Raw genomic sequence first — 25,180 nt, forward strand, 5'->3', positions numbered from 1 at the left:
GGGAAGGGCTCCCCCGGGGGCTGGGTGTTGGGGGTGAAGGGCTCCCCCTGGGGTTGGGCGTCGTGGGGGAAGGGCTCCCCCGGGGGCTGGGTGTCGGGGGCGAAGGGCTCCCCCTGGGGTTGGGCGTCGTGGGGGAAGGGCTCCCCCTGGGTCTGGGTGTCGGGGGCGAAGGGCTCCCCCTGGGGTTGGGCGTCGTGGGGGAAGGGCTCCCCCAGGCTGGGTGTCGTGGGGGAAGGGCTCCCCCGGGGGCTGGGTGTTGGGGGTGAAGGGCTCCCCCTGGGGTTGGGTGTCGTGGGGGAAGGGCTGCCCTGGGGGCTGGGTGTCGGGGGCGAAGGGCTCCCCCAGGCTGGGCGTTGTGGGGGAAGGGCTCCCCCTGGGGTTGGGCGTCGTGGGGGAAGGGCTCCCCTGGGGGCTGGGTGTTGTGGGCGAAGGGCTCTCCCTGGGGTTGGGCGTCGTGGGGGAAGGGCTCCCCCGGGGGCTGGGTGTCGGGGGCGAAGGGCTCCCCCGGGGGTTGGGCGTCGTGGGGGAAGGGCTCCCCCAGGGGCTGGGTGTCGGGGGCGAAGGACTCCCCCTGGGGTTGGGCGTCGTGGGGGAAGGGCTCCCCCGGGGGCTGGGTGTCGGGGGCGAAGGGCTCCCCCAGGCTGGGCGTCGTGGGGGAAGGGCTCCCCCTGGGGTTGGGCGTCGTGGGGGAAGGGCTCCCTGGGGGCTGGGCGTTGCGACGGGGGTGGGGCTAAGGGTGGGGCGGGGAATGCTGGGGCTGGACAGTTTCCTGCTCTCTGACTCCCACCTTCCTTCCCTAGGACAAATGGGTGCTGAACCACGAGGACGTGCTGCTGGGCGAGCGCATCGGGCGGGTGAGTGCCCCCAGGGTAGGCACGGGCCCGGCCATTGCTGGGGCACTGCTCTGAGGAAGCGCGCAGCAGGCCTAGGATCATAAGGAAGGGAGGGGGTATGCAGGCAGGGTTAGTATGCAGAGTAGTTTCAGGATTTCTAATTTCCCTTGTTGCAGCCAGAGCCCAGCAGGACCTGTCAGCACCCAGGGGAGCTACTGTCTGTGCCAGGCTCTCTGTCTGAGGCTAGGGGCATCTGGGGGTCAGGCTAGGCCCGGGCTCTCTGGCAGCTCTGCCAGGCACAGAGTGCCCTGCTCCCCCTGTGTGTTACCCTGGCGCTGACCCAGGCCAGGAGCCCTCGTCCAGCCGGTCACGCAGAGCATCGCGCCTCCTTGCTGGCACTCCTGACGTAAGGACCCAGGCGAGGCGGAAGAAACGGGTCCCAGCCTCGGTTCCCAGCTGGTGCCGTCGCCCGGGGGCCTCTGGTGCCAGCTCGCCAGTCGTCCCCAGGGAGGAGGGGTCGACGGAACCGGAATCAGAGAAGCAGGCGTCCGGGCATGCCACAGGCAGAATGGGCCCGGCCCATGTAACTGCCCTGTCTGGCACGAGGCTGAGGGAGCTGGCGCAGCTGGACTCCGGGATTGACTGGGGGCAGGGGCAGCTGGTGCATGTGCTTTGTCTCCCAGGGTAACTTTGGGGAGGTGTTCAGCGGCCGCCTGCTCGCTGACAACACCCCGGTGGCTGTGAAGTCCTGCCGCGAAACCCTCCCGCCGGAGCTCAAGGCCAAATTCCTGCAGGAAGCCAGGTCTGTACGGATCCCCGGCACTGCGCTCTGCCCCCCAGCGCCGTGGGTCTCTGTCCCCCAGCTCCACGCTCTGTCCCCCAGTGCTGCGCCCTTCCCCCCCAGCGCCGTGGGTCTCTGTCCCCCAGCTCCACGCTCTGTCCCGCAGTGCTGCGGCCTTCCCCCCCAGCGCCGCGGGTCTCTGCCCCCCAGCGCTACGGGTCTCTGTCCCCCAGCTCCACGCTCTGCCCCCCAGCACTGTGGGTCTCTGCCCCCCAGCACTGCGCTGTGCCCCCCAGCACTGTGCTCTGTCCCCCAGCTCCACGCTCTGTCCCGCAGTGCTGCGTCCTTCCCCCCCAGCGCCGTGGCTCTCTGCCCCCCAGCTCCATGCTCTATCCCCCAGCACTGTGGGTCTCTGCCCCCCAGCACTGCGCTGTGCCCCCCAGCACTGTGCTCTGTCCCCCAGCTCCACGCTCTGTCCCCCAGTGCTGCTCTTCCCCTCAGCGCTGTGGCTCTCTGCCCCCAGCTCCATGCTCTGTCCTAGCGCCGTGCTCTTCCCCCAGCGCCATGGGTCTCTGCTCCCCAGCTCCGTGCTCTATCCCCAGTGCCGTGCTATCCCCCAGCGCCGCTCTCTCTGCCCCCAGCTCCATGCTCTATCCCCTAGCGCCGTGCTCTTCCCCCAGCACTGGTCTCTGCTCCCCAGCTCCATGCTCTATCCCCCAGTGCCGTGCTATCCCCCCAGCGCCGTGGCTCTCTGCCCCCCAGCTCCATGCTCTATCCCCTAGCGCCGTGCTCTTCCCCCCAGCGCCATGGGTCTCTGCTCCCCAGCTCCGTGCTCTATCCCCCAGTGCCGTGCTATCCCCCCAGCGCCGCGGGTCTCTGCCCCCCAGCGCTGCGCTGTGTCCCCCAGTGCCGTAGACCTCGATCCCCTAGCGCCGTGCTCTTCCCCCCAGTGCCGTGGGCCTCTGCCCCCCAGTGTCACGCTCTGCCCTGAGGGGCCATTTGCCAGATGGGGTGGGGAGGGGGCTTTGGGGATTCTGGGCTTGCTTAAATTTAAATTAAAACAGTTTTTCTGGATGAAAATCTTCTGGAGCTTGTGGGGACTCCAAATCCAGCATGGACCAGGGACCCCCCCAGACCCGACAGGGACAGGGGATCCCAAACAAACCCAGCCTGGACAGTGGGTCCCCAAGCCCAGGGTGATGGCGGGTGGCTAGGTGCTGTCCGTGCTGTTGAAATGTACTGAAAGAGAAGCTCCCTTGCTGGCTGTGACGGCCAGGGGGTGACGGCCAGCGGGTGATGGCCAGCAGGTGACAGCCGGGGGTGACAGCCAGGGGGTGATGACGGCCAGCGGGTGACAGCCAGGGGGTGATGACAGCCAGCGGGTGACAGCCAGCAGGTGACAGCCGGGGGTGACAGCCAGGGGGTGATGACGGCCAGCAGGTGACAGCCGGGGGTGACAGCCAGGGGGTGATGACGGCCAGCAGGTGACGGCCAGCGGGTGACAGCCAGCGGGTGACAGCCAGCAGGTGACAGCCAGGGGGTGATGATGGCCAGCGGGTGACAGCCGGGGGTGACAGCCAGGGGGTGATGATGGCCAGCAGGTGACGGCCAGTGGGTGACAGCCAGCGGGTGACAGCCAGCAGGTGACAGCCGGGGGTGACAGCCAGGGGGTGATGATGGCCAGCGGGTGACAGCCGGGGGTGACAGCCAGGGGGTGATGATGGCCAGGGGGTGACAGCCAGCAGGTGACAGCCGGGGGTGACAGCCAGGGGGTGATGACGGCCAGGGGGTGACGGCCAGTGGGTGACAGCCAGGGGGTGATGACGGCCAGCAGGTGACGGCCAGCAGGTGACGGCCAGGGGGTGAGAGCGAGGGGGTGACTGGTGCGTCTCTGCCCCCAGGATCCTGAAGCAGTACAGCCACCCCAACATCGTCAAGCTCATTGGCGTCTGCACCCAGAAGCAGCCCATCTACATCGTCATGGAGCTGGTGCAGGGTGAGTCCTGCCTCCCCCCCACCCCCCCAGCCTGTCCTGCTGTTGCCCTGCCTCCTCCTCAGCCCACGAGGGGGTCATGCCTCCCCCATCCTCCCGGGACTCCCGCCCCATCTAACCCTCCACGTTCCTTGACAGCCCCGGGACCCCTGCCCCATCCACCCCCTTCCCTGTCCCCTGACTGCCCCCTGCTGCCCCATCCAACCCCTCCTCTCATTCCTGATGCCCCCCCCGGGACCCCAACCCCATCCAACCCCCCCGTCTCTCTGTCCCCTGACTGCCCTTGGAATCCCTACCCTGACTGCCCCCACCGCCCCATCCAACCCCTGCTCCTTCCTGACTGCCCCCCCAGACCCGTGCCCCCATTCAATCCCCCTGTTCCCTGCCCTCTGACCGACCCGACACTAATCCACACCCCCAACTCCCCTGCCCTCTATCCAACACGCCCTCCCTGCTCCCTGCCCCCTTACCGCGCTGCCTGGAGGTGGGGGCTGGGCCGGGGCCGCAGGCCGGAGCCATTCAGCTGGGGCCGGGCTGGGCCGCTCGGCCGGGACTGGGGTTGGGACCGGAGCTGCTTGGCCGGAGCTGGGGCGTCCAGCTGGCCGGGACCAGGGCCGGGCTGGAGCTGTGCCTCCTGGCTGGCCGGGACAGGGGCCAGGCCGGAGCTGCGCTGCCCGGCCGGCTGAGGTCGGGGCCGGGCCGGACACGCGCCAGCCGGGGTTGGGGATGGGGGCCACGCCAGAGCCGTGCGGTGCCTGGAGCCCTCCTCGCGCCCCCGCCTCAGCTCACTTGCGGGAAGCTGCTGCTTCCTTCTCATCCCTCCCAGGCTTCCCGCGCGAACAGCTGATTGGCGGGAAGCCAGGGAAGGGGAGGAGAAGCCGGGGGAGTGTTCGGGGGAGGAGGCAGAGGCAGAGTGAGGTGAGCTGGGGCCGGGGGAAGGGCAGGGAGCTGCTTGGCCTTTTGTTAAATTTAAACAACCCTCGGACAACTGGTTCGAAAAGGGCTTTTAAATGTAACAACTGGTTCCCGCGAACTGGTGGGAACCGGCTCCAGCTCACCACTGCCTGGCCCCATCCCCTCCTCTCTCCAGTTCACTCCCGGTGAGCCCTGCTTCCCGCACTCTGGATCCTGACCCTCCCCCAGTCCCATGCCCAGCCGCACTCCTCCCCCCCGGGGTTGGTGGCAGGCACCTGGGCCCTGCAGCCCTGCCCGTAACTCCCTGAGGTCAGCACTACCCTGCCCCCACAGGGGGGGACTTCCTGACCTTCCTGCGCAGCGAGGGGCAGCAGCTGAAGGTGAAGGAGCTGCTCAAGATGACGGCGAATGCAGCTGCTGGGATGGAGTATCTGGAGAGCAAGCACTGCATCCACCGGTGAGCCCAGAGCCCAGCTGCGATCGGGGCCCCTAGTGCCCTGGGCGCTGCCCAGAGCCCAGCTGTGATGGGGCCCCCGCATGCCCCGGGCGCTGCCCAGAGCCCAGCTGTGATAGGGGCCCCCAGTGCCCCGGGCGCTGCCCAGAGCCCAGCCGAGATCGGGGCCCCCGAGTGCCCCGGGCGCTGCCCAGAGCCCAGCCGAGATCGGGGCTCCCAGTGGCCCGGGCGCTGCCCAGAGCCCAGCCGAGATCGGGGCCCCCAGTGCCCCGGGCGCTGCCCAGAGCCCAGCCGAGATCGGGGCCCCCAGTGCCCCGGGCGCTGCCCAGAGCCCAGCCGAGATCGGGGCCCCCAGTGCCCCGGGCGCTGCCCAGAGCCCAGCCGAGATCGGGGCCCCCAGTGCCCCGGGCGCTGCCCAGAGCCCAGCCGAGATCGGGGCCCCCAGTGCCCCGGGCGCTGCCCAGAGCCCAGCTGTGATAGGGGCCCCAAGTGCCCCGGGCGCTGCCCAGAGCCCAGCCGAGATCGGGGCCCCCAGTGCCCCGGGCGCTGCCCAGAGCCCAGCTGTGATGGGGCCCCTAGTGCCCTGGGCGCTGCCCAGAGCCCAGCCGAGATCGGGGCCCCCAGTGCCCCGGGCGCTGCCCAGAGCCCAGCTGTGATGGGGCCCCCAGTGCCCCGGGCGCTGCCCAGAGCCCGGCTGCGATCGGGGCCCCCAGTGCCCTGGGCGCTGCCCAGAGCCCAGCTGCGATCGGGGCCCCCAGTGCCCCGGGCGCTGCCCAGAGCCCAGCCGAGATCGGGGCCCCCAGTGCCCCGGGTGCTGCCCAGAGCCCAGCCGAGATCGGGGCCCCCGAGTGCCCCAGGCGCTGCCCAGAGCCCAGCTGTGATAGGGGCCCCCGCATGCCTTGGATACTGCCCAGAGCCCAGCCGAGATCGGGGCCCCCCGTGCCCCAGGCGCTGCCCAGAGCCCAGCCGAGATCGGGGCCCCCGAGTGCCCCAGGCGCTGCCCAGAGCCCAGCTGTGATAGGGGCCCCCGCATGCCTTGGATACTGCCCAGAGCCCAGCCGAGATCGGGGCCCCCCGTGCCCCAGGCGCTGCCCAGAGCCCAGCCGAGATTGGGGGCCCCGAGCATCCAGGGGCCCCCACATGCCCCAGGCGCTGCCCAGCCCCCAGCTGAGATTGGGGGCCCCGAGCATCCCAGTCACTGCCTGGACATCAGCTGCGCTCGGGGCCCCTGAGTGTGCTGGGCACTGCGGGTGATACCAGCCCATGGGCTGCCAGCGAGTACCTGCCTGGGAACTGGGAAGGCTCCTGTGAGATGCCCGCTGGGTTAGTGCCCTGCCCTTCCCCGGAGACCTGGCGGCGTCCCTGCCTGGGGTCACCATGTTTCTGCAGCCCTCCTTCCCCAGGGCTCCCCATGGAAGGGAGCGTCCTTGTCCCATGTGACAGATGGGGACTGGGGCCCCGGGACGGGGTCTCCCACAGAGCTGGAGCTGCGACTAGAGCCCAAAGTCCTGACTTCTCTGCCCGGTGGTAGCCAGCAGGCCCTAGTGCCCCCCGGGGGATGGGCTGGGCAGGGGTGCTCAGGCGGGTCGACTGTCTCCAAGCCGTTCGTGCCCTTGGCCTGCTGGGGCCCACCTGCCATGGGTGAGGAGCGGGTCAAGGCTGGGGCCTCCAGAGTCTCTGTAGCCAGTAGCCTGGTGGGCTGCAGGGCCTGGCGCTCAGCTGCTCCTCTCCCGCAGGGACCTCGCAGCTCGTAACTGCCTGGTGACGGAGAAGAACTCGCTGAAGATCAGTGACTTTGGGATGTCGCGGGAGGAGGAGGACGGGATCTACGCCTCCACAGGAGGCATGAAGCAGATTCCTGTGAAATGGACAGCGCCAGAGGCACTGAATTATGGTACGGGGGCGTTGCTTGCTGCAGCTCCAGTCCGGTCACGCTGAGCTGGTGCCCTCTGCAGGCCGCCAGGGCCTCCTAGCACCACGCACGGCACCGGGGGACGGCACTTGCACACAGCAAGAAAGAAGCCAGGAGTCCCGGCTCCTCATGCTTCCCTCAGGCCCCACCCGGGGGAGCGGGCGCCGGGCACACCACCGCCCTGCCCAGCCCTTTGCATGCGGCTATTTACCTGGGGTGGCCGGTCGCCCGGCGTCTCCTCAGCTGGATCCCTCTGGCTGGGGCAGCAGGAGGCCATGGGAAGGGGACCCAGGGTGGTGTCTCTGCAGGGAGTGGGGGCTGCCCAGGCTGCCGTACAGTTAGTGCCTGCCTAGGCGCCCCACGGGGGCTGGAGCACCTGGGGAGGGGCTGGAGGTCGCCATTGCTCCCTGCCCCTTGCCTGAAGCCCCCCTCTCCCCAGGCCGCTACTCCTCAGAGAGCGACGTCTGGAGCTTCGGGATCCTGCTGTGGGAAGCCTTCAGCCTGGGCGCCATCCCCTATTCCAACCTGAGCAACACCCAGACGCGCGAAGCCATTGAGCAAGGTGAGCAGGCTCTGCCCGGCCAGGCCCCCATCTCCCCACGAGCAGAGGTGCCGCCCTTGCCCCCACCCCGGGGCACCATCATGCCTGTGGCAGAAGCGGGGAGGGAGCCATGCTGCCCAGGGGATCCCCTCTGGTGAGCAGCCGCCAGGGGCTGAGGCTGTTTCCGGCTCTCTATAGCCCTGGGGGCAGGGTGCCCTGTGCCCTGAGCCTGCTGCGTCTCTCCCCAGGGGTGCGGCTGGACCCCCCCGAGCAGTGTCCCGAGGACGTGTACAGGCTGATGCAGAGGTGCTGGGAGTACGATCCCCGGAAACGGCCCAGCTTCAGCACCATTCACCAGGAGCTCGTCAGCATCCGCAAGAGGCAGCGGTAACAGACCGCGGGCCCCCAGGCCAGGAGACGCTGCCCTGGGCTGGAGCTGTCAGCCCAGGGCCCTTGGGCAGAGCCCACGCTGGTGCCGACTGCCCCCAGCAGCTCTGCGAACGCCCGGTGTGACCACCCGTGGACTCGTCTTCCACCATGGCCTGGCATGACCATGGTCAGCACAGGCTCCAGCCATCGCCCTCGGCCAGCCCCAGGCTGTTGGTTGCCTCCTGGGTGCAGAGAAACCCTGGGCCGTAGGGTCTCCAGCCTGCGCAGCTCCATCCCCTGCGCCTGCCCCAGCTGTCAGGCTGCGGGACAGATGGGCCCAGCCCTTCTCTTCTGCTCTGGGGGCGTATTTCCTCTCCCTCCTCCCCCCGTCAGTGCTGCGGCTCCTGCACTGGGTCCCTGGGGAACAGCCTCTGTGGGGACCTGCTCAGACGAACTGGCCCCTTCTGCCCCTGCAGGGTGCTCCCCCGGGCCTCGGAGCCAAAGCTGCTGCCAGAGCCCCAGCCCTGGTCTTTCTGTGCATTGCCAGGAGCCTGGGGGCTCGGCCTAGCCTGGCTCCTGGGGCCGGGGCATGGTGCTGACAGGCGGAAGAAGCCGCTTGGCACTAGGACACAGACGTGTTCTGCAGCCCAGAGACCTGTGCCCGGAGCCCCACCCTCCTGGGGCACCAGTTACTCAGACCAGCAGCGCACAGGGAGCCTCTCACTGCGGGGCTGGGCCACGGGTGTCCGTGGAGCTAGGCATGTGCCTGTGTGACCGACGGCCCAGGACAGTCTCTGGCTGGCACCTGATCTGTATGCTCCCAGGGACTGGAAATCCGGCTGTGGCCATGCCAGCCAGCACCATGGGCTGTGCCCCTCGCTAAGACTGCTGCCTTCAGCTCTAGGCACCAGAAATGGCTCTGGCAGGGGCCAGCATCTCGTGTCTTAGGCAGGGCCTGGCCCTCTGTGCTGACAAGGCCTCCCCAGTGCCCGGAGCCGGCCAGCCCCAGCATTTACCGATGTTCTGGACTCCATGCGTGGCCATAGCACCAGTGGCCCTGGTCAGGGCCCCACTGTGCCAGGCGCTGTACAGCCACATCCACCTGCCCCCCAGAGCTACAGTCTGAGCATAGCAGGGCCGACAGGTGCATGCTGTGACGAGTGAGAAGCTTGGTAAGATTTGTATGTTGCCAATGAATGCCTCAGTTTCCCGCTGTGCTTTGTCCTGCTGTGCTGTCACGGATCCACAGGATCTCTTCGGTGCCTCTGCTATTCAACTGTCCCTTGGAATCACCCCTTCAGCATGCCAGTCGCCCCAGGGATCCCCTCCTCCTTCAGGGTAGCCCATGCCTCTGGGCTCCAGCCTCCTGTTTCACAGCATGAGCTCTGCCTGGCAGAGACTCGCTGCCTTCGCCAGGGATCACAGCACCTGGGCCAGTGTCTGCAGTGACCCCAGGCAGCCTCTCCCTGGCAGGGAGGGTTTGTTAGTCACGTGGCACAGGGCATCGCATGGCCTTAGAGTTCAGCCTGGCTGGCGGCAGGGCACTGCCCAGCCAAGCGACTCTGGCTCTGGCAGTCCCGCAGGGGAGCCCCGGGTCTCGCCACAGGCCAGCTCTTCAGACAGCCGCCTGACACCGTTCCCTGAGCTGGAGAATCGGGGCAGAGGCGGGAGGAAATCGCCTTCCTCTTGGACCTGGGCTACATGCCAAAGCCAGGTCGCCGTAGCCAAGTCACCGTGCGTGTGGCTGCCCTTCAGTTTGCCTCCCGCCGATGGCAGAGCCCCTTTGTGCCCCCGAGCAGCGCTGAGCCAGGGCCATGCCTGGGGGTCGACGCAGCACGCACGGAGCCACTGCCTTGCCTATGTCGGCCCTAACAGGCCTCCAGCTACCCGCGGCCAGTAGACCTCCCCTCCCGCTTCAAACTGCTGCCAAGGTTTGAAATGCCTTTTCCTGGTTGTCTGGCTCGGCGAGCAGACCTTGCTGCTCTCCCCTTGTCTAGAACCTTGTCAGCCTAGACGTGGGGCAGGCACTGAACTTGGTGATGGCATTAAGCCTCTGGTAATCCACACAAAACCAGACTGACCCGTCCTTCTTGGGGATCACCACCACAGGCGAGGCCCAGGGGCTGGCGGACGGCTGGATCACCCCTAAAGCCAGCATGTCACGGACCTCTCTCTCCAGGTTCTGGGCTGTTTTCCAGTGACCCAGAATGGGGAGCATCTTACAGGCGGGTGGGCTCCTGTCTCCTCCTGGTGGACAGCCAGGTCATGAGCCCAGGCCGGTTGGAGAACAGCTGCTGTTAGGAACCAGCACCCCTCGGATCTCTGCCTGCTGGGCAGGGGTTAGCGGGTCAGAGAGAGGAATTGATTCCAGCCAAGGGCCAGACCCTATCTCAGGGAACAGATCCACCAGGGGGTCATCTCCCTGCTCCTTCACTGCCACACATGGCCAGTACCAAATGCTCCCTGTCCCAGTATGGCTTCATCATGTTGACATGGTACACCCGGTGGCTGTGAGCCCGGTTAGCAGGGCGGCTCCAGGCCCCAGCACGCCAAGCGCGTGCTTGGGGCGGCAAGCCGCTGGGGGCGCTCTGCCGGTCGCCGCGAGGGCGGCAGGCAGGCTGCCTTCGGTGGCTTGCCTGCAGAGGGGCCGCTGGTCCCGCGGCTTTGGCGGACCTCCCGCAGGACCCTCCGCCGAAGGCAGCCTGCCTGCCGTGCTTGGGGGCGGCAAAATGCCTAGAGCCACCCCTGCCGGTTAGACAGCTCCACCACATAGTTCATCTCATTCAGCTGCTTGATGACCTTAAAGGGACTGTCCCAGGCAGCCTGTAGTTTGTTCTTTCTCATGGGACTGAGACCCATCACCTGATCCCCGGTGGTGTAGGAGCCTCACGTGCTGAGCAGTCGTACCAAACCTTCTGCTTCCCTTGGGCACTGGCTAAATTCTCTCCAGCCAAGTCCATGAGCTCAGCGAGCTTTTCCCAGAAAATCAGTACATACTCCACCACTGATTCTCCATCGGGGGAGGCCTTCCCCTCCCATTCGTCCCTCATCAAGTGCAGGGGTCCCCTCACTCTCCTCCCATACAGCAACTCGAAAGGAGAGAACCCGGTTGATTCCTGGGGCACTTCCGGGTACATGACCAGCGGGTGGGGTAAATACTTGTTCCAGTCCTGCAGGTGCTGGTCCATAAAGGTTTTCAACATCATCTTTCGGGTCCCATTGAACCTCTCCGTTGGACTGAGAGTGATACGCCGAGGCCCAGGTGTGTCAGACCCCACACTTCCCCCACAAGCACTGGAGCAGGGTTGACATGAAATTGGAGCCCTGGTCTGTAAGAACCTCCTTGGGGAACCCCACTCTGCTGAAAACAGTCAGCAGCGCGTCTGCCAGTGTCTGCCTTGATAGAGGACAAGGCCACTGACTCGGGAGAGTGAGGAGCGAAATCTATCACCACCAGAATGTATTTTTTCCCTGTCCGAATTGCCTTGCTGAGGGGTCCCACTATGTCCACAGCCTCCTTCTGGAAAGGCTCCTCTATGATGGGCAGGGGCTTCAAAGCTGCTTTCCCTTTGTCCCGGACCTTCCCCACCCTCTGGCAGTGGTCGCAGACCTCCAGTATTGCTGGACGGGATCAAAGACCCCGGGCCAGTAAAAGTTCTGTAGCAGCCTCTGCCTGGTGCGTTGGATTCCCTGGTGTCCCAAGAGAGGGACATCGTGGGCCTGTGGCAGTACTTCTGGGGGACCCCCAGCTGCCTCCTGATCCCCCACGGTTCCATTTCCCTTTGGGGAGCCCATTCCCGGTACAGGAATCCCTTCTCCCGCAGGACTCTGTCCCTGCAGCCTTCCCCAAGGGGGTCTGCAGCGCGGTGGCCAGCAAGTTCCCTCAGCTTCTCCAAGGAGGGACCCTTCCGCAGCTCGGCCTGGAACCCAGCTGCTGGGGCAGGGAGTGGGACCTGCTCCCTCTCGCTGGCTGGGTCTGAGGCCACAGCCCCGCCAAGTCCTGTCCCCAGTGGCTCCTTTCCCACTGGGGTAGGGGCCTGCACCCCCGGCAGGGCCCCGGCCCCGGGGTCAGGGCAGAGCGCTCTTCGCTGGCTCTGGTATGGGTGACGACTAGGGCACTCTGGGGGCCGCCGGGTCAATCTGCCAGGTCAGCCCCCACCAGCACCTCAGTTGGCAACTGATGGTGCATCCCCACATCTTTGGGCCCCTCCTTGGCCCCCCATTTCAGATGTATCCTCGCCACAGGTACCTTAAACGGGGGCCCGCACACCCTGTCAGGGTCAGGTAGGTGTTGGGCACCACCCAGTCTGGGGCCACCACCTTGGGCCGGGCCAGCATCACCTCAGCACCCATGTCCCAGTACCCTGTGACCTGCTTCCCATCCACCTCCAGGGGAATGAGGCACTCGGTCCCCAGGGGCCACCCCACCCTCACTCTGTAGACTGAGAACTTTGAATCCTGAGCATCAGGCCCCCCAGAGGAGCTGGCCTGGGAGACTCCTCGCTCTCGGGCCATGGCTGAACTGCCAGCCCCTCCTGCCCGGGGAGCCAGGCCTCCTCCGGCTGGGCCCCCACCCACTCAGCCCTGTGAGGGCTCAGCCTGCCCCTGAGCTTTGGGCACAGGGCCCATCTGTGGCTGCTCTGCCCACAGTAATTACACCTCAGTCCCGTTGGTCCCCTGGGGCCGGTCGGTCACCTGGGGTATTGGCTGTGCCTCTCAGGAGGGATTGATCTGAGACTCCCCTTCTGCACTGATGTGGGCCTGTCCCCCTGGGATTCCATATCCCGACCAGCTGGCTACAAACTGGCCAGCCAGCCGCCCTGCGCCGTGCAGGCCCGTCGGCCTCTTGTCCACCAGCCACAGCCTCAGGTCGGGGACAGAGTTCAGATAGTCGCTCCAGCCCCATCAGTTCAATCACGTCCTCCCTAGTCTGGGTCTGGGCCCCGGCCCCATTCACCCACTTGCAGGTGTATCCCCCATCAGCGTGACCAGTTCCAGATACGTCATCCCCTGGGTCTTCTGCACACCCCGGAACCTTTTCCTGTACGCCTCGGGGGTCAGCTCAAACCTGCGCAGCAGGGCTTGTTTGAACAGTTCATAGTCCCTGTCACGTTATTGATTTGAACTGGGACCATATAAAACATGGTTGCAACCAAAGTCCTGTAGTGGCACCAAGTCTTGTATAAAGGGGGTCATATGAGGTGTCTAAGACAAGGTTATGATTTGCTGGTTATGATTATGCTGTCAGTATGTGCGGATCAGTTTTGTAGCTGAAGTTATGAGTATTGGCTCTATACTGACTGTATTTCAAATTTATGCTGTGCTTCTGGGAGACATCCCAGACAAGCTCTGCCTAGCCTGCTTGATGGCCCATTAAGGACCATCGGCTACACAACTGGAGAGAAGGCAGATACGCCTTGTAACTCAGCAAAGTATGCAGGGACTTGCCCATGTGACTCCAGACTCCATTTTGCTGTAATTTTCCACAGTAAGAACAAATAGGTTCTTACACCTGGAAAAAACTATAAAAGGCTGATGCCTCATCTCCATCTGGTCTTCAATCCAGCTTCTTACTTCTGGAGGGACTTTGCTACAAACTGAAGCTCTGCACAAAGGACTGAATGACCCATCCCAGCGGGGGATGTTCCAGAGACTTGATTTGAACCTGCAGTTTACTCCATCACTGCTGCAAGCCTGAACCAAGAACTGTGCCATTACTGTATGGAATTGATTCCATTTAACCGATTCTAACTCTCAGCTCTACCTTTTTCCTTTATGAATAAACCTTTAGATTTTAGATTCTAAAGGATTGGCAACAACGTGATTTGTGGGTAAGATCTGATGTGTATATTGACCTGGGTCTGGGGCTTGGTCCTTTGGGATCGAGAGAACCTTTTTTCTTTACTGGGATATTGGTTTTCATAACCATTTGTCCCTATAATGAGTGGCACTGGTGGGGATACTGGGAAACTGGAGTGTTTAAGGAAATTGCTTGTGTGACTTGTGGTTAGCCAGTGGGGTGAGACCAAAGTCCTCTTTGTCTGGCTGGTTTGGTTTGCCTTTGAGGTGGAAAAACCCCAGCCTTGGGCTGTGACTTCCCTGCTTTAAGCAATTTGTCCTGAATTGGCACTCTCAGAACCAGCATCGTTACAGTCCCCTGCTTCCACCCCATCCATCTGGCTGAACATCCCTATGGCTTTGGGACCCAGTAAGGGGGTGAGATGCCGAAGCCTGTCTGCAGGGTCAACCTGGTGCACATTGCAGGCCTTCTCAAAGGCAGTGAGGAAGGCATCTATATCATCCCCTTCCTTAAACTGAGGCAGCACTTTTATATTGGAGTTCCCTGCGGGCTTAGCCCCCCTGGGCCCATCCCCACTCACCACGGAAGGGGTCTCTCTGCTTCTCAGCTCCGCCATCGCCAGTTCATGCTGCCTCGGTCTCTCACGGTCCTGCCGTTCTTTCTCATGGTTCTCCAGCTCTTTCAGTTTCAGCTCCATTTCCAACTCCAACCCTCTCAGCTCCACCAACGGGGAACTCCGTCGGGAAGATCCCCTGCTGGTCGGGTAGGTGGATCCTAGGGCTGCCTGGCTGCTTTCAGCCCCTCCCACATCCCCGGTTGGGTCGGTGGCTGGGATGATCCTGGGGCTGCCTGGCTGCTCCCAGCCTCTCTCGAGGCCCCAGCTGGGTCAGGAACCGGCTCCTTAGAGTGATCATTCTCCTCCAGCTGAGCAATCAGCTGTGCCTTGGTGAGCTTTCCAATGCGCAACCCTCTCTCTCTGCACAGCTCTACAATGTCCTTCTTACGGAGATGGTTATAGGCCATCTCCACGCTGTTCCCAAGTGGTCACGGACTCACAGGCCTGTGCTCTCTCGGCTCCCCACGGTCCCTGGGAGGAACCTCTTCAGTGCAACAGCCTTTGGGGGGGGGGGGTCCACTCTCTCTAGGGGGTTAAGCCGTAGGCTCCTCTGCCTCCTGGAACCACACCTCTCGGAGCCTCCAGCACCCCCGTCTCTCACTAATCCCCCTTTGCTTTACTGCTCCTCAGTCACTTACTGCAGGGTGCTCTGTCCACGGGGTGCAGTTTGGCCAGTAAAAGTTGTCCAGCTGGGGAGTGGGGACAGGGTGCAGGGGCCCCCTGGGCATGGGCCCTGTTGGCCCAGTGGCTAATCCACCACTGGCTGGAGCTGAGCGTGGTGCTGGGTCCCGAACTCTCTTGTTTAACCCTTAGGGGAGCAAGGGAAGGGGGGTTCTGAATCTCAGATTTTGCCTTCCCTTCCAACTGGCTTGACACCGGGACCTCGGTGTGGTTTCCCTGTTGCTGCAGCCCTGGCAGCCTGGAGGGTTCCCCCTGCACACTGGTGAAATGACTCTCCCAGCTAAGGGGCGAGACAGCGGGGAGCGGGGGGGAGACAGACAGCCGGGGAAGGGGGGCAGAGAGACAGCTGTGAGGGGGGGTTGACAGACAGACAGCTGGGGGCGGACAGCCAGAGGGTGGACAGCCGGGGTGGGGACAGACAGACAGACGGGGATGGGGTGGGCCTTCAGCCGTGAGGGTTGACAGATTGACAGTCGGAGGGGACAGATAGCAGAGTTGGGCGGACAGACAGGCAGGGGACGGACTGACAGCCGGGGTTGGACAGCCAGGCTGGGGCGGACAGACAGCCAGGCCAGGGGCGGACAGACAGCCGGGGAGGGGGCAGACAAACAGCCGGGAGGGGCGGACGGACAGACGGGGGTGGACGGACAGACAGGCGGGGTGGACAGACGTACAGGTGGGGACAGACAGCCGGGAGGGGCGGACGGACAGGTGGGCTGGGGGCCGGACGTACAGACAGCCGGGGGCAGACGGACAGCGGGGGCGGACGGACAGCCGGGGGCGAATGGACAGGCAGGGGTGGGCGGGCAGATGGACAGACAGCCTGGGGGCGGGCGGACAGGCGTGGGGGCGGTCGGACAGACAGCGGGGGCGGACGAACAGGCAGCCTGGGGGCGGACGGACAGGCGGGGGCGGGCGGACAGGCGGACAGGCAGCCTGGGGGCGGACGGACAGGCGGGGGCGGGCGGGCGGACTGACAGGCGGGGAGGGGACCGGCGGCGGGGAGGGCCTGGGCGCATCCCGGCTCGCTGCCTCCTGCCCGGCCCCAGCAGCCGGCGCAGCCCGGGGCGCGGAGGCGGCAGCTGCCGGGGAGGCCGCGGCCGGCCCAGGAGCGGGGGCGCCCGGGGACCGGAGCCCGGCCCGGCCCGGCGGAGGATGTGAGCGGAGCCGGGCCCGGGCCTGCCGGAGCCGCACCGGAGCGGGCGGAGGTAAGGGGAGCCGGGCCCGGTCCGCGCCTCGCACCTGGCGCCGCGGGCTGCGCTGCCGGCCGGGGCGGAGGGGCCCGGGGGCTCTGGGCGGCCCGGCCCCGGTGCGGGCTGGACAGCTCCCGATCGGCCCGCCGGCCCCTGCGGCGGGGGTTGCGCCCCCGGCCAGGCTGGAGAAATGTCCATCGCTCCCGTGAGCCTCCCGGGGGACCCGGCCCCCGCCGCGCCGAGCACGGCCTGGGAACCAGGCTGGCTCCCCCCGGCAGCCTCCGCCAGCGCCCCTTGTCCTGCCCCCACACCCTGCGCTGTGGGGATCAGCCCCGCCTCTGCAGTCCCCCTTCAAGGGGAGTTTCTCCAGACCCCTCTAGTGCTGCTGGCTCCTGCAGCCCTGGGGCACCCGGATCCGGGGGAGGCCGCTGCGGGCACTGGGGCCCCGTGTTCTCCATCCCACTCCTCAGCCCCCAGACCCGGCTGGGTGCTCACAGCCCAGCTCCCTGTGCTGGGCTCCTACCGTTCCTTTCAGAGCAGCAGGTCAGCCAAGGGTCCATCCGGCCCAGCGTCCTGCCTGCTGACACTGGCCGGTGCCAGGGTCCTGAGCGGGAATGAACAGAATCGTAGGGCGTAGGCACTGCACATTATTTGTGTCTCCCTCGTTTGCCATCACGGTGCCCGTTCCCCTAGCTTGGCTAGGCCTCCTGTCGCTCCTCACAATCCCCTGCTCCTAACAAACCCCAGTCACTTTGTGTCAGCTATAAATTCTGCCCCCACTGCTCAGCCCCGTGCAGGGCCGGAATAACCGTGTTAGCCCACGGGCCTAGCACAGAACCATACGGCCCCTGCTGGCAGTCGGTGCCCAGGCAGGAAACTGACCATTTCATACGTTCTGCTCCAGGCCAGCTTAGCTCAAAGGCCTTGCAAAGCCAAATAAGTGATGTCAGCTGGTTCCCCCTTATCCACTTCCTGGCACGACCTCAGAGCCCACTGCTACCATTTCCTCTGCAGGAGCCGGGCTGGGACCCCTCCCGTCACGCTCTCCCCGGCTTTGCTAGGCTGCTTGTAGTTATTGGCTTAGCCAGCCTGTCCCATCCCCTGGGCCCGCAGAGAGATCCCTGAGCACGGCCTGAGCTATAATCGCCTTCCCTCCTGGTGCTACCACCAGCTTGCTTGCCTGCGCCCCTTCCCTGGCTTCCAGGGCAGACGGCGCCCTCGCCAGGGCCCAGGCCACGTCCCCCACTCTCACCCTGCCCTCTGCCTGTTCCACGCTCCCTCCTGCTCCCACTCTGGGCTCCCTGCCTCTGCCCAGTGCCAAGCTGAGCCCTGGCCCTCCAGGTGCCCAGAGAGCCTGCGTCTGGCTGGAATCCGCCCTCCCAGGCTGGCTGCTCAGTCCTGGCAGCAGCCCCTCCAGGCGGGAGCAGCTTGTGCGTCCCTGAGCAGAGCTGGTGACTAGTTGGCATCGGGAAGGCAGGGACGGTGCCAGCCCCTGGCTGTGCTGTGTGGCTGGGAAGAGAGCACAGTGGGGCTGGCTGCTGCCAGGGCACCAGTCGCTCTGCTCACAGAGCTGGTGAGCCCCGTCCCCGTCCCAGCGGAGCTGTGCAAATTCCGGAGTGTGTCCTCTGGGCCCTGTGTGCAGTGGGACTGGGGGTGGGGAGCCCTGGGAGCCTGCCGGTGGCAGCTGCTGTGACTTGTGGACTGGGGGTTACAGGCACACCAGCCAGCCACCCCGCCCCACCCCAGGTGGCCCAATGCCTTGGGGGGCTGGGAGCCATTTCTTCCGCCTTATTCCGGCTGCTGCCCTGTGGCTGGGTGATTCTCGTGCCAGGCTGGACGCCAGCTCTTGGCTCACATGCAGGGCAGTTGCATTGGTCACTCCCTTTCCAGCCCTGGGAAACCTGCCCCAGAGCTCCCGCTGGCCCCAGAGGCTGATTGCAAGGCCAGAGGGGAGCACTGGGACTGGGTAGTCTGCCCTCCTGTTGAGCCCAGGCCGGAGCCCCTCGCCAGCGGTCCCTGCACCCAGCCCAGCTGGCCGGCTGAGCAAGAGGGCGGCTTTTGCAGAGGACCCACCCACTCCAGCTGAATTGCCTTAGGGGTTAATCCTGGGACTGGTAAGAGGAGGGGGTGTGGTGGTGCAGGGCAGGGGAGGGACATGGTGGTGGAGCCTATGGGGAGGGGAAGGGCATGGTGATGTAATAGGGGGAGGGGGTGTGGTGGTGCAGTGTGGGGAGGGGCTGGGGTGTGGTGGTGCAGTGTGGGGGAGGGGCTGGAGTGTGATGGTGCAGTGTGGGGGAAGGAGACACGGTGATGGTGGAGCTAGGGGGAAGAGTGCGGTAGTGCAGTGAGAGGAGGGGAGGGTGTGTGGCAGTGCAGTGAGTGTGGAGGGGTGGGGGTGCAGTGAGGGGAGGGGCCGGTGTGTGTGGGTGCAGTGTGGGGGAGGGGCCAGGGTGTTGTGATGCAGTGTGTGGGGGTGTTGTGTGGTGATCCAGTGTGGGGGAGGGGCTGGGGTGTGGTGGTGCAGGGTGTGTGAGGGGTGTGGTGGTGCAGTGGGGAGGAGATGCGGTGGTGGTGGAGCTAAGGGGTGCAGTAGTGCAGGTGGTGCAGTGGTGGTGCAGTGTGTGGTGGTGCAGTGGGGAGGGCCGGGGTGTGGTGGTGCAGTGTGTGGGGGTGTGTGTGGGGTGCAGTGGGGAGGGCCAAGGTGTGGGGTGCAGTGTGAGGAGGGGTTGTGGGGTGCAGTGGGGAGGGGCCGGAGTGTGGTGGTGCAGTGGGGAGGCCAAGGTGTGGTGGTGCAGTGTGGGGAGGGGTTGTGGGGAGGCAGGGTGTTGTCGTGCGGGGCGGTGTGTGGTGGTGCAGGGTATGTGTGGGGAAGTGCAATGGGGAGGGCTGGGGTGTGGTGGTGCAGTGTGGGGAGGGGTTGTGCTGGTGCACTGGGGGCAGGTTGTGGTGGTGCAGTGGGGAGGGCCAAGGTGTGGTGGTGCAGTGGGGAGGAGGGGGTTGTGGTGGTGCAGTGCGGGGGCAGGGTGTTGTCGTGCGGGGGGCGGTGTGTGGTGGTGCACAGTGTGGGGGGGAGTGCAGTGGGGGGGAGGGGCCAGGGTGTGGTGGTGCAGTGGGGGGGAGGGGATGCAGTGCTGATGGAGCTAGGGGGAGGAGTGCAGTGAGAGGAGGGGGTGTGTGGCAGCGCAGTGGGGGAGGGGATCCAGTGCCCTCCATGGCTGGGGAGCAGGTTTCCTGTGCGGGCAGTGCCGTGTGCCCGGCTGGGGGGTTGTGCAGGGCAGGGTGTAATTAACGCTCTGCTCCCTGCCCAGCTCCTGGCACCGTCCCAGGCTTCACAGACTAAAAATACCGCCGGCCTGGCTCCAGCCAGGCGGGATTAGGGTAACCAGGCCACAGCTGTGCTCTGCCCGGCGTGGGGCAGGGCCTCCGGAACCCACCTGCTGCAGACTGATTGCACGTGGCCTGGGCTCCGGGGCCGGCAGGGCAGCATCGCCCGGTGGGCCCGGCTTCCGGCTGGGCCCCACAGGCCTCCCCCATCCCCTCTGCTGAGTCTGTGAGCAGCGCTGGCGCCGCGCGTCGCTGTGGGCTGGGCAGCACAGGGCACAGCTCACCCAGCCTGTGCTGCAGAGCCTGGGGGGCTGGGTATGGGGTGGCCCAGGGGGTGGGTGGCCCAGCAAGGGCTGCGGAGCCTGGGGGAGCTGGGGGAGCTGGGTGTGGGGCAGCCCAGGGGTGGGTGGCCCAGCCAGGGCTGTGGAGCCTGGAGGGGCTGGGGCTGGGTGGGGCGGCCCGGTCTGTGGAGCCGGGGGGGTGCTGGGTTTGGGGTCGCCCAGGGGGTGGGGGGCCCAGCAAGGGCTGCGGAGCCTGGGGGAGCTGGGGGGTCTGGGTGTGGGGCAGCCCAGGGGTGGGTGGGTCCACCTGGGGCTGGCCGCAGTGGGGTGGGGGTCCGTCTGGGGCTGGCCGCAGGGGGTGGGGGTCCGTCTGGGGCTGGCCGCAGGGGAGTTGGGGTCCGCCTGGGGCTGGCCGCAGTGGGGTTGGGGTCCGCCTGGGGCTGGCCGCAGTGAGGTTGGGGTCCGCCTGGGGCTGGCCGCAGGGGGAGTTGGGGGTCCGCCTGGGGGCTGGCCGCAGTGGGGTTGGGGTCCGCCTGGGGCTGGCCGCAGTGGGGTTGGGGTCAGTCTGGGGCTGGCCGCAGGGGTTGGGGTCCGTCTGGGGCTGGCCGCAGGGGGTTGGGGTCCGCCTGGGGCTGGCCGCAGTGGGGTTGGGGTCTGCCTGGGGCTGGCCGCAGTGGGGTTTGGGGTCCGCTGGGGCTGGCCGCAGTGGGGTTGGGGTCCGCCTGGGGCTGGCTGCAGTGGGGTTGGGGTCCGCCTGGGGCTGGCCGCAGTGGGGTTGGGGTCCGCCTGGGGGCTGGCTGCAGTGGGGTTGGGGGTCCGCCTGGGGGCTGGCCGCAGTGGGGGTTGGGGGTCCGTCTGGGGGGCTGGCCGCAGGGGGAGTTGGGGGTCCGCCTGGGGGCTGGCCGCAGTGGGGGTGGGGGTCCGCCGGGGGGCGCGCTGCAGTGGGGGTTGGGGGTCCGTCTGGGGGGCTGGCCGCAGGGGGGGTGAGGGGCCTGGCATGGGGCCTGGCGTGGGGGCTGGCCGCAGGGGGGGCCGGGGGCCTGGCGTGGGGGGCTGGGTGCAGTGGAGGGTGGGGGGCTGGCCGCGGTGGGGGTGGGGGGCCTGGCGTGGGGCGCTGACCTTGGTCTCTGGCTGACTTGGTGGCAGGTGGGTCCTCGCAGCCCCGGGATGAAGCTGAAGAAGCAGGTGACGGTGTGCGGAGCCGCCATCTTCTGCGTCGCCGTCTTCTCCCTCTACCTGATGCTGGACCGAGTGCAGCACGACCCTGCCCGGCCCCAGAGCGGGGGCAACTTCCCACGGGTAAGTGGCCCTGCCCCCAGCGGATGGGGAGTGGGGCTGGGGCTCTCTGCCATCACCTCCCATGGTGCCTGCAGGGGAGTCCCCCCTTGCCCACCCAGCCGCGTGTTGGCAGCTTGGGGAGGCTGAGTGCTGAGGGGCCCGGGAGTCTCAGCGAGGGCCGGCTTTAAACCGATTCCCCCGATTCCCTGGAATTGGGCCCCGCGCCTTAGGAGTTTTTTACTCCTCTGGCAGCGGGGCGGGAGGGGGTCCGCTCTGGGTCTTGGGCGGCGTTTCGGCGACGGGGGATCCTTCGGTGCCGCAGAAGACCCGGACCGCCGCTGGGCATTCAAATCGGGCCCCACCCTTCATAAAGCCGGCCCTGATCTCACTCCCTGGGACCTAGACCACTTGGGGAAGAAAAGTTCCAGGGTTGTGCACCACGTGTGGGTCAAGTCTATTCCAGGGTTACTCGTCCACCACTGACATGCAGCCGCCTCTGGGGTGGGATGTGGCAGCAGCTGGACAGCGGCACAGTCTGTGGCAGGCTCCCTGTCTGGGTGGCACTGCAGGTAGGGTGACCTGGGACAGTCTCCCACCCCCTGTCCCGATTTCTCACACTTGCTGTCGGGTCACCCTAACTGCCGGGGGCTTTGGGAGCTGACTGGCATTCGCCAGCTGCTGGGCCCTGGCTGCCTGCCCAGATTTACGGAACATGCTTTTTGTCTGGGATTGCACCTCTGCACCCAGCGCCCTTAGCGCCAGCCTGGGGGATCGGGGCCAGCCCTGACTGCCAGGGGAGAGCGCCCCCTGCTGAGTGCCCCACCCTGCTCCCTGCAGCCCAGTGCCCCCCAGCGCTGCCCTGGGGCATTAGGGTCTTTTGTTGACTGTGAGAGGAGAGCGCTACCTACCGAACCCTGACTCTGCTCCCTGCATGGCAGGCCCCCAGTGCTGACGGGGTGGGGGAGCCTCCCCTCCTGAGCCCCTGGCCCGCTCCCTGCAGAGTGCACTGCCAGGCCATCAGCCCAGCAGCTCTTACGCTGGGGGCCTCCCCAGGCAGCCCCGCTGGGCCCTTGTACTCACCACTCTGCTGGAAAATGGGGGGTCACTGAACCTAAACATTCTGTGGGAAGAGAGTGACTTGGGCAAATGTCCAGGGACCCCGTTAGTTCTGGGGTGCAGCTGCGTGAATCTGCGTCCCCTGGAGCTGCTGCGGTGCCTTGTGGACAATGGATGGGCAGCTTCCCCCAGCATTTCAGGGGCAGGGGGGTGCTGCTCTCACCCCATGTCTGTGAACTGCAGGGTGGGCTGGGGGAGCACTAGACTGGGGGCCCCCTCACCGCCTGGGGGCTGCTCTCACCCCGTGTCTGTGACCTGCAGGATGAGCTGGGGGGCGGCTGGGGCAGCGCTAGGCTGGGGGCCCCCTCGCCCCCCAGGGGCTGCTCTCACCCCGTGTCTGTGACCTGCAGAGCCAGATCTCGGTGCTACAGAACCGCATTGAGCAGCTGGAGCAGCTGCTGGAGGAGAACCACGAGATCATCAGCCACATTAAGGAGTCGGTGCTGGAGCTGACGGCCCACGCGGACGGGCAGCCGGTGCTGCTACCCTACCGCACACCCAACGGCTCCTGGGTGCTGCCCCCCGAGAGCCGGCCCAGCTTCTTCTCCATCTCCCCACAGGACTGCCAGTTCGCACTGGGGAGTGGGGGCCAGAAGCCAGACCTGCAGGTGAGCGAGGGCCGGGGGCCTAGGTGGGAGGGAGAGCCGCCTGCGGGGGCCGAGGCTGGGGGCCGGAGGGGGAGCCGCCTGAGGGGGGCCGAGGGGCTGGGGAGGGCGGAGGGGAGCCGCCTGCGTGGGGCCAAGGGACTGGGGCGGAGAGGAGCCACTTGCGGGGCCGAGGGGCTGTTGGAGGGGAGCCGCCTGCGGGGCCGAGGATGGGGGCCGGAGGGGAGCCACCTGCAGGGGCTGAGGGGCTGGGAGGTCGGAGGAGCCGCCTGCAGGGGCCGAGGCTGGGGGCCGGAGGGGAGCCGCCTGCAGGGGCATGAGGGGCTGGGAGGTCGGAGTGGAGCCGCCTGCAGGGGCCGAGGCTGGGGGCTGGAGGGGACCCGCCTGCAGGGGCATGAGGGGCTGGGAGGTCGGAGTGGGAGCCGCCTGAGGGGGGCCGAGGGGCTGGGAGGTCGGAGGGGAAGCCACCTGAGGGGGGCCGAGGGGCTGGGGAGGCCGGAGGAGGAGCTGCCTGAGGGGGCCGAGGGGCTGGGGGGGCCGGAGGAGGAGCCACTTGCGGGGGCCGAGGCTGGGGGCCGGAGGAGGAGCTGCCTGAGGGGGCCAAGGGACTGGGGCGGAGGGGAGCCTGAGGAAGGCCGAGAGGCTGGGCTGTCGGAGGAGCCACCTGAGGGGGCCGAGGGGCTGGGGGCCGGAGGAGGAGCTGCCTGAGGGGCCGAGGCTGGGGGCCGGAGGAGGAGCCACTTGCAGGGGGCCGAGGGGCTGGGGGGGCCGGAGGAGGAGCTGCCTGAGGGGGGCCAAGGGGCTGGGGGGGGCGGAGGGGGAGCCGCCTGAGGAAGGCCGAGAGGCTGGGCTGTCGGAGGGGGAGCCCCCTGAGGGGGGCCGAGGGGTTGGGGGCCGGAGGGGAGCCGCCTGAGGGAGGCCGAGGGGCTGGTCGGTCGGAGGGGGAGCCATTTGCAGAGGGCTGGGGGTTCGGAGGGAGAGTCGCCTGTGGGGGGGCGAAGGGCAGGGGAATTGGGGGGGGTGAAGGGCAGGGGGGTCAGAGTGGTCTGGGGCTGGGGCTGGACTGACGGCCCCAGGCTGGCTGCTCCCACTGAGCATGGTCCCTGGCCTGGCAGATGCTGGCCGTGGCCTCGGTGCTGCCCTTCGATAACCAGGATGGTGGCGTGTGGAAGCAGGGCTTTGACATCACCTACGAGCCCCACGAGTGGGACACAGAGCCCCTGCAGGTGTTCGTGGTGCCACACTCCCATAATGACCCAGGTGAGTGGGGCCCATGGAGCAGGCTGGGGCCTTGGACCCTGGCCCTGGGCTTAGGGCCCTAGGCTGAGCTGTGGGGAATCCCCTGGCAAAGGGTCCTGGGCATGGCCACCAGGCCCCACAGAGGGAGGATCCCAGACACGGCCCTTTGGCTTCTCAGCAGTGTTCCTGTCACGGAGCCTGGGGGAGTCCGGGCCCTGCACCCCTGGCTTCCTGCGAGTCACCGCGACTCTCAGCCAGCCAGTAAAACCGAAGGGTTATTTAGACGACAGGAACACAGTCCAAGACAGGTACAGACAACAGGACCCCCTCAGGCCTGGGGTGGGGCCTGGGCTGATGGGTTTGGGGTGCAGGAGGGGACTCAGGGCTGGGGCAGAAGGTTGGGGTGCAGGGGGTGGTGAGGGCTCTGGATGGGGATGGGATGAGGGGTTTGGGGTGCAGGCTTCCCCGGGGCTGCAGTGGGGACAGAGGACTCCCCCCAGCTTCCACAGCAGCACCTGGGCTGAGGCAGGGGGCATCTCTCCCCCAGCCACAGCAGGTGCGGGCCAGGCTAGGCTGGGTCCAGGAGAGGGGCTTCTCTACGCCACTGTGATGTTCCCCTGGTGTTATCTGGACCAGTGATCTGCTGGGTCACTCCAGTCCTCGACTCTGGGAGCCAGCCTGACCCTGCTCTGCCGTGAGAACCCCCCACTCCTGGGCTGGTCATGCACGGCCTCTGGCATGTCAGCTGCTCCCAGCTACATGAGTGGACCCTTTTGGCCAGCTGCTGCTTGGATTGTGCAGCCGACTGACACTAGCCAATATCTCCAGTCTCAGACACAACCCTGGGAACCTCCATCTTGCAGTGTCCAGTTATATAAGTTTGTCAATTTAACAAAGACATTTATATGTACCAGGCTTGTTATCCCCAGGGGAGTCTCTGAGACGCTTCAAACCGAACGCACTGCTTCAGGTAGAACAAAGAGATTTATTAACTACAAAGATAGATTTTAAGTGATTATAAGTCAAAGCACAAGAAGTCAGATGTGGTCAAATGAAATAAAAGCAAAACGCATTCTAAGCTGATCTGAGCACTTCCAATGCCCTTACAAACTGAGATGTTTCTCACCACAGGCTGGCTGGCTGCTCTTCAGCCAGGCTCTCCCCTTCGATCAGCGCTTGGTGGTGATGTCTGTAGATGGAGGTGGAAGAGAGAGGAATAGTATCAGAGGGGGAGCCGTGTTACTCTGGA

General features: G+C 66.4%; 2 protein-coding genes across 6 annotated transcripts in view; both read left to right on the plus strand.

Moving 5' to 3' along the window:
- The window catches only part of FES (FES proto-oncogene, tyrosine kinase), a 34,290-nt gene extending 23,897 nt beyond the window's left edge, over nt 1-10,393 (plus strand). For both annotated transcript variants that reach the window (XM_039493041.1, XM_039493040.1), the window contains 7 exons: nt 801-854; nt 1,517-1,635; nt 3,516-3,610; nt 4,856-4,979; nt 6,713-6,870; nt 7,328-7,450; nt 7,678-10,393. In XM_039493041.1, the coding sequence (XP_039348975.1) occupies nt 801-854; nt 1,517-1,635; nt 3,516-3,610; nt 4,856-4,979; nt 6,713-6,870; nt 7,328-7,450; nt 7,678-7,820 (816 nt within the window). In that variant the 3' untranslated portion in view covers nt 7,821-10,393. The remainder of the gene's footprint in view (nt 1-800; nt 855-1,516; nt 1,636-3,515; nt 3,611-4,855; nt 4,980-6,712; nt 6,871-7,327; nt 7,451-7,677) is intronic.
- A 5,644-nt stretch (nt 10,394-16,037) lies between these two features.
- Nucleotides 16,038-25,180, plus strand: part of MAN2A2 (mannosidase alpha class 2A member 2) — a 36,332-nt gene continuing 27,189 nt past the window's right edge. Inside the window, exons 1-4 of one of the 4 annotated variants that reach the window (XM_039491512.1) lie at nt 16,038-16,103; nt 20,840-20,992; nt 22,438-22,695; nt 23,808-23,952. In XM_039491512.1, the coding sequence (XP_039347446.1) occupies nt 20,861-20,992; nt 22,438-22,695; nt 23,808-23,952 (535 nt within the window). In that variant the 5' untranslated portion in view covers nt 16,038-16,103; nt 20,840-20,860. Of the gene's footprint in view, nt 16,104-19,242; nt 19,259-19,540; nt 19,639-20,839; nt 20,993-22,437; nt 22,696-23,807; nt 23,953-24,845; nt 24,902-25,180 lie in introns of those variants that run through there. The other 3 variants (XM_039491514.1, XM_039491513.1, XM_039491515.1) reach the window with 3 other exon arrangements.

This window comes from Mauremys reevesii, linkage group 10, assembly GCF_016161935.1.
Source record: "Mauremys reevesii isolate NIE-2019 linkage group 10, ASM1616193v1, whole genome shotgun sequence".
NCBI classification, from domain to species: Eukaryota; Metazoa; Chordata; order Testudines; family Geoemydidae; genus Mauremys; species Mauremys reevesii.